The following is a 10,614-nucleotide window of genomic DNA, read 5'->3' as shown; positions in this document are numbered from 1 at the left end:
TGGTGGGAGAGATGGATGGATGGATGGACAGATGGGTGAATGGTGGGGTAGATGAATCAGTGGATGAAAGATGGATGGAGGATGGGATGGATGGATGGATGGATGGACAGGTGAATGGATGGACAGATCGGTGATTAGATGAATGGATGGATGACAGGACAGATGGGTGAATGAAAGGCTGGATGGATGGATGGCTAGATGAATGGATAACTCAATGTCTGGATGGTTGAATGGATGAGTGAATTCGTAGGAATAAAAAAATTAACCAAAGAATACTAGAACCCTTGCTCCATGCCTGAAGGTGCTGGGCCAAGGAAGGTCCCCAGATGACCCCAAGTGGAGTCAGTAACGTGAGCCCCAAACACTTCAAGGACAGTGGAGTCTCTTTGGGCACCTCCCCCGGAAAAGCCACTTACAATGAAGGCAATGGCAGAGGTGTAGACGGAATACCAGTCAGATAAGGCAGAAAGATTCTTCACAAAGCTTGTGACGGGCTTGGCACCACGTTCTGGAAAAAAGCACAAATGCCCTCCCTCGTCAGGCCCAGAGGCTCCCTGCCACCCTTCCCATGGAAGCTTGTCAAAGGACAGTCAGCTGTGGCCAAGGACCCCTGACTGAGTAGCTGAGGCTCGGCCAAGCCCAGGGACTCAAGTACTGAAAGGAAAAGAAAGCCAGGCTGGGCTTGGGACCTCCTCCCACTCCCACCATGGGTCCTGGTCTGATGCCCAGGGGCTACCCCCTTCTCTCTCCTTCCTTCCCTGTGTGCACAGAGATGAGGGCTCTGCTGGTGACTCCCAGCAGGCCACCCCAGCCACAGCTCCCCCCTTGGTCTGACTGCTTCAGTCAGTAATCAATAACGTTTAGGGGAGGAAGGTGGCATCACGCTGCACTGGCCAGAGTGTGGAACTGAAGATCAGAGCTCTGGGTTCGAGGCTAGGCCCTGGCCCTCCAGGGCTGTGTGGTACTGGGCAAGTCATTAAAAAAACCCCAACCCTCTGTGTCTCTGTTTCCCTCTCTGTAAAGGAGTAGGGGTGGACAATACCCCTGGCATTCTCACCCTCCCAGAAAAGCAGGGAGGAAAGTGCCTGCATGATTCACAGAAAGGGGCTCTTCCTGGTGTCCCTCAGGCAGTGGGGGACCCTGGAGGGGCCTAGGATCCTAGCAGCAGTGCTCTCCCGGCCCCTCCCCATCTGGGCAGGCTCCCAGGGGCCTGGGCGCCTGCAGACAACACTGGGACCTTGGCCACAGACAGCTCAGTTCCTAGGCACCAGCGGCCAGCCTGGGGCTGTGGGACCCAGGAACCCCACTCGTTCTCAGAAGCTACAAGGGGGCGGGTCTCGGTTTTGATCAGGAAGAGAGCGGCCCAGCACTTACTCAGCCTCCTCATGTTTTCAGTTAACCTAGAAGAGAGAGAACGCCATTCAGTGTCCAGGAACTCCTCACTGAGGGGACCCAGAGCCTGCCTCAGCAGGCTGCCAATCCCTGGATGCAGGCGGGGGGGGCCGGAGGGGTGCCTCCAGCATACTGCCCAGCCTGCTTGTCACTGGAGGAAGCCCGGAAGAGCTGGGTTCAAGCCCCACATCTGACCTGTCCTGGCTGGGAGACCGCCAGACAACACTGGTCTGAGGCTAAGCGACAGGGGAGGTGGTGATCTGCACGAGGGAGGGTACCATGTCCTTTCCCAGGTCTGCCCACCCCCAATTCCTTTCAGGCCTCTCTAGGAGGCCATGGAGTTGTTCTCATCCATCCAACAGGGCCCTGTCCTGGGGAAGAGAGCCCGGGAGAAGGATGCCCAGGGAGGCTGCTGAGCCCCTGGGGAGGCCTTAGAATGGCAGGCAGGTCCTCTGGGCTCAAACCCCGGCCTTGCCGCTCTCTCTGTGCGCCTGCCCATGCTGGACCTCAGTTCCCTACCTGTAAAAAGAGGGGATTGGCCTAGACGGCCTTGAAAGCCCCTTCTGGCTCTAACCCCATGATCCCTTAATAGAAAAAAGCCAGAGGATCCCTCCTCCTGGGCCAGGGGCCGCATTCCTGGGGGCCAGCTGCCTGCCGCCTGTGCCCGTGGTGGTACCTTCTGGCACTCAGCGGCTCCTCTGTCTCCACTGCGCTCTCTTCAGGCTGAAATCGGAAATCCTCCACGTATTCCCCAAATCTGTCATAGAACCACTTCTGGACTCGGGAGCGCATCATCTGGCTGCGTTTGTCTGGGAGGGAGACAGGAAAATACTGGGGGGTAGGAAGGGGGCGAAACCAGGGTGAGGCAGCTCCCTCCAGGGACCAGGGTGTAAATATGTGCTGGGGTGTACATGTGAGTGCACCTCTCTCCCTGCCATCCCCTGTCCTCAGGCCCCTCCCCCTGCCATCCCCTGTCCTGGTTGTGGGGGAGAGGAGAGACCCCCTAGGCCAGGCTCGCCATCATTTCTGGGCATGAACCCCAGCAGCCCTGCCACTGAATGCAGGTAGAGGCAGGATCAGGGACTGTTTGGGGAAGGGCCGCACCCACGCGCACCTGAGCCATGGTTGGCTTGTGATGTTGCTGCTGCCTGTCCCTTGGGGGGCTGCTGGGGGGGTAGCTCCTCAGCCCTGTTGGGGGGAGAAGGAGCACTTAGTAGGGAGCTGATTGTGAGTGAGCAAGGTCACTTCATCGTCCTCATTCCCTTTCCCACTCTGGTCTCGGAAGAGCAAAGTCTTTGTTATACAGAGATATTTGTTATAAAGGGAGCAGCGCCTGGCGGAGCATCACTTAGGGAGGAGTCAGCTCTCCGTGGGAATGGGGTATGGCGGAGAGGGCAAAGGGCACAAGCACTCGCTGGGTGCCTGTGCTAAGCATTTTACAACAATGATCTCATTTAACAGGTCACCAAGACTGCAGTCAGAGTCCTGGGTTCAAGGCCTGTCAGTAGTGAGGCTGTGGACAGGTCTCTGGAGCCCTAGGCCTGTTTCCCAAACCCACTTACAAACGAGGGGTGGGACATCTCCCTCGCCCGGCCCCATGAGGGAGGGGACTCTCAGGGCCATGGAAATGGGCTCCATTATTGGGGAAGAAAGGAAAAGATACCTGGCCCCCACCCCCATCTCCCCCTCCCCTCCCAGGCCCTCACTTTCCCTGCCTTATTAACAAGGCTCAATATGTGGGAAAAGAAGTGCTAGGGCTGAGGGCCACTGCCAGCTGGCACCACTGTCTGGGCATACTCATCCCCAAGGCCCTGAGCCCACCAGGAAGGGAGGCCGGAGGGGCCCACTGGGGGCAGGAAGGGCCCACTGATGGGGGGTTGGAGGGGCCCACTGAGGGAAGCTGGAGGGACCCACTGGGAAGGAACTTAAGACTCTAGCCAATCAGGGGATCTCTTCATTCCTGGGCCCAGAACCTCTGAGCTGCATCCAGGCCAGCCAAGATCAGAACAGGAACCCCCTGGAGAATATCCGTGGCCTTTACAAAAACACAGAGACCGACCAAGCCCTAAAAGGACACTGGGTGCCTACTGTGTGCTGGGCTGGGCTAAGCTCTAGGGTTAAAGGCAAAAACTTGGACCCTGCCCTCAAGGAGGTCCCAGTCTGACAGGGGACGAAGTCGATCTAAGTCCCGAGAGCCTGGACGCTGGGTCACCTCATAGTTAACAGCTGGGGAATGCAAAGGAACTTTCCCGAGGTCACAGAGAAGAAGAAAGGATCAAGGCCAGGATTCGAACCCAGCTCTTTGGAGCCACCCAAGGCTCTCCCCCAAGCAAGGCCAGGACCTTTAGCTCACCCCTCAGCCACACTGCCCACCAGGCCACGGAAGAAGGCAGAAATTGAGTGTCAGGACCTGTGATCGCTGCACCAGCCCAGATAGCGGCCCCTGCATAACTCAGAGCCTAACAGTGTGAGCCCTCAGGCTCTCCACTCCCAGCCTGAGGCAGCTGTGGGAAAACCCCAAAGGGCCCCCGGCCCTGGACTGGCCCCGGCACCCCCTGAGCCCCACCCACCACAGGGGGATAAAACAAAGGCCGAGCCTGTCTCGGGTGGGGAGGGAGCAAGCGGAAAGCCTGCCCCTGCCAAGGAGCACTAGCTCCACATACATTAAACATGAGCGGCACCTTCCCTGGGGCCTGGCAGCTGTCCACACTTCCTCTCTAAACAGAACGGATCCTGTAAAAATGTAATGACTGGGTCTATCTCTGCTCTGCCCCTGCACACATGTGCGGGCTGTGTCCCAGCCCCGGCCACTCCACACACTCCCAGGCCGAGCTCTGGCCCAGGCGGTCCCTGCCTGGGCCTCAGTTCCCTCTCCTGTAAAAGCAGGGGGCCACCATTCCCAGAACAAAGCGAGCCTTTACTAAACATCTCCAGGGGGAGACAAAGCTGGGGGAGCCGACATGTCCTCAGAGGCCTCCATTCTAAGGCTAACGGCACCATAGTGGGCTTCCTTCAGAATCTGGCCGGGGGTCCCCCGGCTGCCACCAAAGGGGGCGGGGCCTCAGAGAGGGTGAAGGACAACTCAGAGAGGAAGGACGCGTTTCCTTCCCCCACTGCAAAAAGAGAAACTTGTAAAAGATCTGCACCGCGAGCAAAGCAAAGTCCTTTAAGCTGCCTCATCTAGGGACAGCCGGGCACTGTGGCAAGTTCGAATCCGGCCTCAGACACCCCCAGCTGGGTGCACAGAGAAAGGGCACAGCCAAGACTCTCACGCCTCGGATTTCTGCTGCCGCTCCTCTTTTTTTTTCTTTTAGATGGTGGCACCAGGGCGGCTAGGTGGCACAGTGAATAGATCATCAGCCCTGGAGTCAGGAGGACCCGGGTTCAAATCCGGCCAGGTGACCTTGGGCAGGTCACTTAACCCAACTGCCCTGCCTTCCCCTCTCCAAAAAGCAAAAATTAAAAATTAAAAAAGTATGTTGGCACCAAAAACTCTTTTTAAAAATGATAATTAAGCCACCTGGGAAACATCTGCTTAGTGAAGGTAAAGAAAAGCCGGCTAGGACCCAGACGCATCTGGAGGAAGCAGCCCTGCCCCGCACCCTGGGGGCTCGGAGGGCGCCCCTGGGGAAGTGTCAGAAGGCACCAGTGCCTGCCCCCCAGGGCTCCGGCTTCAACCACAGGCCCAAAGGGAAGGGGCTCTCACGATGCCAACTCTACAGGAATTCCTGGGAGCAGAGGCCCAGGACCGGGAAGGTGACTCCTGTGTCCTGGGCGACCAGAGGGTCACTGGGGCCCAGCACCCAGGCTACTCTAAAAGGAAAGCTGCCCACCAGAGGTGTCCCACTTTGGGTTGGAGCGTGCTGGGGGTGGCTGGGGAGGAGAGCTGAGTCAGCACCAGAGCCGTGGACAGCGCCAGGCCAGGCCTGGGCTGGGCTTCTGTAAAGCCCCTGCTAGGTGCTTCGCACTTTGCAAACAGCTGTCACTGGATCCTGTGAGCAGCGGGCGGCCATATCTACGGGCTGTTGTGAACTGGCCAGGGACACGCAGCCGGTGGTCAGGCCTTCCCCACAGCAGCCCCGGCACGACCCCACCCCTGCTTGTGGAGGGGCAGGCAGGTCGGGGGCCCCCTCCCCACGCCCGCCCACCCTCCGCTCCCTGCTGGGCCCTCGCCTGGTTTTCAGGATCTCCTGGAATTTCTGTTCCAGCTCCAGCCGCCGCTGCCGCTCCTTCTCCAGCTCCTGCTTCAGCATCTCGGCGTTGGTCTCCTCTCTCAGCTTTCGGAGCTCCTCTTCTGTAGGGGGGAGGGAGAGAGGGTGAGCCCCTGCTGGCCTCCCTTCCCCCAGGAGCACCCCACCACTGGGGACCTCATTCAGTCACGCAATATTCCAGTGTGCTGACTCTCGACCAAGGACATGGCCCATTGCTGCCTTACTAGGCTAACATGGCGTCACCAGAGACCCCTCCCTTGTCCAACCTCTCCTGTGCCTTCCTGACTCCAGGGGGCCGCGTGTCCTGGCTTGGGGGCTGGGCCCTGCCAGGGTTACACACACTGAACGCTACCGCTCACACACGGAGGAAGGACTGGGGATTTAGAGGCTATCGAGGCCTTTATCGGGTGTGTGTGCACACATGTGAAGGGCCACCCCAGAGGCCAGCAGGCCAGGCAGGTGCTTCTGGGGTGGAAGCTGCGTGTCGGGGACCCAGACTGGACTAGACACCCTTGGAAGGCCCTTCCGGGTCTGACTTCCTGTGAGAGCAGGCAGAGGTGACTGATATGGAGGGGGGGGCTTTTACGAAGGTGGTGAAAAGATTTTAGGAAATATATCTTCCAAAAATTATAGGATGTCTGCGCTGGGAGAGGCTTTAGGACAGGGAATGCTGGTGGGGGAGGGGGGCTCAGATCTGAGGTCAGAAGTGGGGGGCAGGGGGTGTGGAACACTGAGTACATCATCAGACAAGGTCGGTGCACTGGTTGCTTCTGCCTTGGCCCTCTTTTTAGGTCTTTCTTACAAGGGAAAGCTCACTGCAAGGGGAAAGGGGGGGACTATATCTGGAAACGACAAGATTTAAAAAGAGAAGTTATCGATACAAACTACTTAGGAAAGGCTGGGGTTCTGGCCTCATTGGGACTCCCCTGGGGGGCACCGACTGTTCCCAGCCCTCCTCCAGCTCAGCTCCATCCCATTTTTCCATTCCCCTCTTGCCTCCATCATCCCCCTGACCCTCACAGCCAGGATCCTTTGAAACGGAAATGAGACTCTCAGAAAAAAAGGCTGACTCCCTGCAGAGTCTCGGTGGAGTGAGGGCTGCAGGGGGAGGGGTTCCAAAGCCAACCTGAACAGCTGTAAAGTGCCCTGGCCAGACAGGGACTCAGCCCCCAGCCCTGTGCCAGCCTGCCCCCACACGGGCATGTGCAGAAGCAGGACAGGGACCCTCGGGGTTGCGGCTGCAAGGATTGTCAGCCCACTTTACAGATGAGGAAACTGAGGCTTGGATAGGCTGTGACTTTGCTAAGGTTACAGCCTGTCAGTGGCAGAGCCAAAAGGTCCCACCCCAGCCCCACCTGAGCATGAAGAAAAGGATCCCAGGGCTCCTGTGGCTCCCTAATCAGGTCAGAATAAAGTCTGTGATCATTGGCCACACCCCTACCTCCAGCTGGGCCCCTCCCTCAACCCCCCAGCCCCACTAGGCCACACTCACAGTGCTGTGCTCCTGCCCAGAACCAAGCTCCAAGCTCGGCCTCCTCCCTCCCATCTTCTGTCCACAGGGTACCAGGCAGCACCAGGAGGGACAGGAGCTTCCCAGACCTGGGCACACCAGGGGGCCTCCAGGCTTGACCACTCGACCCCTTTCCAAGGAGAACATCAGCTCCTTGAAGGCTGACCTGCTTCATCTTTCCTCAGATTCCCACGTGAGCCCAGGCCCTGACCCACAGCAGGAACTTGATAAGTGCCCGAGGAAGAAGGGAGGAACCTGCCTCCAATTTCTCACCCACCAAGAATCTCCTTAAAGTCAGGCTCATCTGGCCCTGCTTGAACACTTTTCACCACAGAGACCTCACTACCTCAGCTCCAGCATCCGGAGTTTTCCCTTCCCTCCAGCCGAGATAGTCCCTGCTCTTCCTCCCCCCCATTGTTCTGATGTCTGTCTTGGGCCAAACAGCAGAGATCTGCTCCCTCCCCCTAGGCACACCTGAAGACAATGCTCATGTTCAGTGCGAGTCAGCCATGAGCCCCCTCCTCATTCCTGCCCCCTACACTGGCTGGGTCCTCCAGGGAGCTCTGGCTGGTGTAGAGGCCGGGCCCTGGGCCCCCCCAGCCCCTCCTCCCCATTCCTGCCCCCCTACACTGGCTGGACCCCCCAGGGAGCTCTGGCTGGTGCAGAGGGCACTCCCCGTGGGGGTCTGACGGCCCCAGCCCCGCAGCAGATGGGGCTCCCCTGGAGGCTGGCCCTGGCTGCGCTCTGCCTGGAGGGATGATTACACCCCCATCCCCATCACTGCCGAGATGGGTCATTAGCAGCTTCTCTCCTCCCCCAAAGTGACAGATTGGGGTCAATTACAGCACCAAATAGTCCCCTGCTTTGCACAGGACAAAGGCAGCCAAAGTCCCCAGTCATCAACTTCCCTCCCTCCCATCACGGGCGGGAAAGAGCCGGGGTGGCCAATTTCCAGACAATTGGAGAGAAGAGAAGCGGTGTTTCCAATGAAAACCTCATTTCTCCCAGGCCCCAGCCTGAGCCAGGGGATGGCTATTGGCATGCTGAGCACATCTGCTGGGGAACAGGACTTCCCACCAGGCTGGTCTCCTGACTCTCCACAGGACTGGCCATCGTCCCTCTGGCCCATGGTCCTCGAATGCGACTCCGATCTTGAGCCTGCCCGGACCAGTGCCCCTCCTTCCCTTCCAGCCTTCAGCCCCTCCGAGGGACATGCTGGCCCCGGCTGCTTTCACCTGGTCAGACTTCAGGAAACTCCCTTGGCTTCTCTGAATTGATTTCTCTTGGCTCCCTTCGGGTGGTCCTTGCAATCAAGACTATTTTCTTAACATTATAAAGACCTTTGAATTTCTGATCTAGTAAATACCAGTAGAGAGAACTCCCATAAATGAGCCCCTTAATCACCTTAAAGGGTATAATAGGGCCCTGAGACAAAGTCAGAGCACCCAGGGACGACACAGCTTGGCTGGACACTTCCCAATCATTTCAGTTCTTTGCTACCAGAAAAAGGGCTGCCCTCACAAGGGGAGAGGGGGGCAGAGTTGTGAAAATATGTTCTGTTTTGACCTCCTTGCAGTGAGATCTATCTCCGGGCAGAGGGGCATGAATATTTTTGTCATCGGATTGGCCTGATTCCAGATTATTTTCCAGTATGCTCATGCCCACTCGCAGCTCCACCAATAATGCACCAGTGTGCCTAGCTCTCCACAACCTGTGCAGCATCGACTATTACCTGTCTTTGTCACCTCTGCTAATGGGCAGGAGAACACCTCAGGAGCACACCTTTGGGTGTGCACAGCTCTCCTATTAGTGCTGGGGGCATTCCCGCTTATAATTCTTTTGTGAGCACCTGGTCTGGATCCTTTGAGGACTCCCCACTCAGCTTTCTCGACTGATCTGGGCCTTCTGGGTTTCTGCTGGGGCCCGTGCAGCTCAGACGTCAGCTGAGCGGAGATCCCGGCAAGGACTCTTCTCTCTGGCTCCCATCTTAGCAAGCCTCAGGGTGCACCCTCCGAGGTGTCCCTATCCCTCCCCCAGACCACTCACGGCCTTCTGAGTACAAACCGGATGTCTTCTAGCTCCCGCCTCCTCCCGGTGAGGCTCAGCTCAGGGGTAGGAAGCATTCCCTGGATGGGGAGCCAGGCAAGCCTCAGACCTTACGCTGTCTCTGATGCGTGGCGTGCAATGCTGTACAGCAGCACGATGGGCCTTGGTGTCTGGTTTTCCCATGAGGTCAGGGATCAGAGGATCCCAGAGCTCTGGAGCTCAGAAGCCACGACTGAGGCCTGGGAGGAGAAGGGGTCTGCCCTGGGACCCACAGGCAGGATGAGGATCTGAACCCAGGCCCACTGCCTGCAGCCAGCTGCACCTCTAGGACCCACCCACCTCCCCAAAGCAGCTTTGAGCAGGGAAGTCCGAGGCTGTGGCCCATGGGGTCCGAGGGCGCCCCCCCCCCCAACGCTGCCTAGAAAAGAGTAAAGTGGCAGTGAACGGAGATGTGTCCCAGCTATTTTTAAAGCTGTTTAAAGGCAGCCTCTCCCAAAGGAATCCTCTTGGCACAGGATTCAACATGCCCAACTCCAGCCAAAAATAAAAGTCAAGTGATAATTCTGAAAGAAAATGCCTTTCTTCCAGGCCAGTAGGAGAGCTGGGGGTAGGGGGGCTTGGCCTTGCAGTCCAAGGGTGCGTCCTGGCAGGTGAGGGCAGCCCCGCCAGGTCCTGCCCCAAAGCCCAGCCTGGGCACCTCTGGCCAGCACTGCGTCTAGATTTTCTGATGACTCTAGGGAGAAAGCTTGTTTCCTCCCATGGGCCCAGTGCCTGCTGTCTCCCATGAGAGAATGGATAGAAACTCTCAGAGGGTGGTGACAGGAGCACCCACTGAATTCTGTCAAAGCAGGTAACTTAAAAGTGCTTGTGGAGAGAGCCCAAGCATCACCAACTGAGAGGACACCCACTGACGCCCCTGCCCGCCTGCATGAGGCGAGCCAAGGCTTCTGACCCAGACTTCCCGGCCAGTGGAGTTCTAACTAAACCAGATACCTCACTGCCCCCACGCCCTCCCCAAACCTGGCACGCCTGCCCACCCCATGACTGGCACCTCAGCCTACCCCATGCCTGGCACCCCAGCTCACCCACATCTGACACCCCAGACCACCCCACACCTCACATGCCTGCCCAACCCATGCCTCGGCACCCCATGACTGGCACTCCAGCCCACCCCACACCTGACACCCCAGCCCACCCACACCTGATACCCCAGCCCACCCCATGACTAACACGCCTGCCCACCCCTTGGGGGCACTTCAAACCCACAGCCCTGCCTGCCTTTCCCTGATGCACTGGAACCTTCCTGGGAGAACCAGGCACCAAATATGGAGGCAAAGCAAAGCGTGACAACCCGGTCATCTCAACACCTATGAGCTACAGCACACACTGTCCCCAAGCAGGCAGATAACGGCCACTGCCATGCCTAGCCTCCTGCCTGCCCATCAGATACAGAGA

The 10,614-nt window shown here is 58.1% G+C and overlaps 1 protein-coding gene across 1 annotated transcript in view; it reads right to left on the bottom strand.

Moving 5' to 3' along the window:
• Positions 1-10,614, bottom strand: part of GRAMD4 (GRAM domain containing 4) — a 60,365-nt gene that overhangs the window by 14,169 nt on the left and 35,582 nt on the right. Inside the window, exons 3-7 of the mRNA XM_069099321.1 lie at positions 5,566-5,681; positions 2,507-2,580; positions 2,069-2,201; positions 1,375-1,400; positions 417-508 (exon numbers count right to left, since the gene is read on the bottom strand). Of these exons, the coding sequence (XP_068955422.1) occupies positions 417-508; positions 1,375-1,400; positions 2,069-2,201; positions 2,507-2,580; positions 5,566-5,681 (441 nt within the window). The remainder of the gene's footprint in view (positions 1-416; positions 509-1,374; positions 1,401-2,068; positions 2,202-2,506; positions 2,581-5,565; positions 5,682-10,614) is intronic.

Source organism: Petaurus breviceps, unplaced genomic scaffold (assembly GCF_028583685.1).
Source record: "Petaurus breviceps papuanus isolate PSGF00001 unplaced genomic scaffold, PetGlider_PUasm1.0 370, whole genome shotgun sequence".
Lineage (NCBI taxonomy): Eukaryota > Metazoa > Chordata > Mammalia > Diprotodontia > Petauridae > Petaurus > Petaurus breviceps.
Note: the sequence above shows the minus strand (reverse complement) of the source record. Positions and strands in the feature narration are given on the sequence as shown.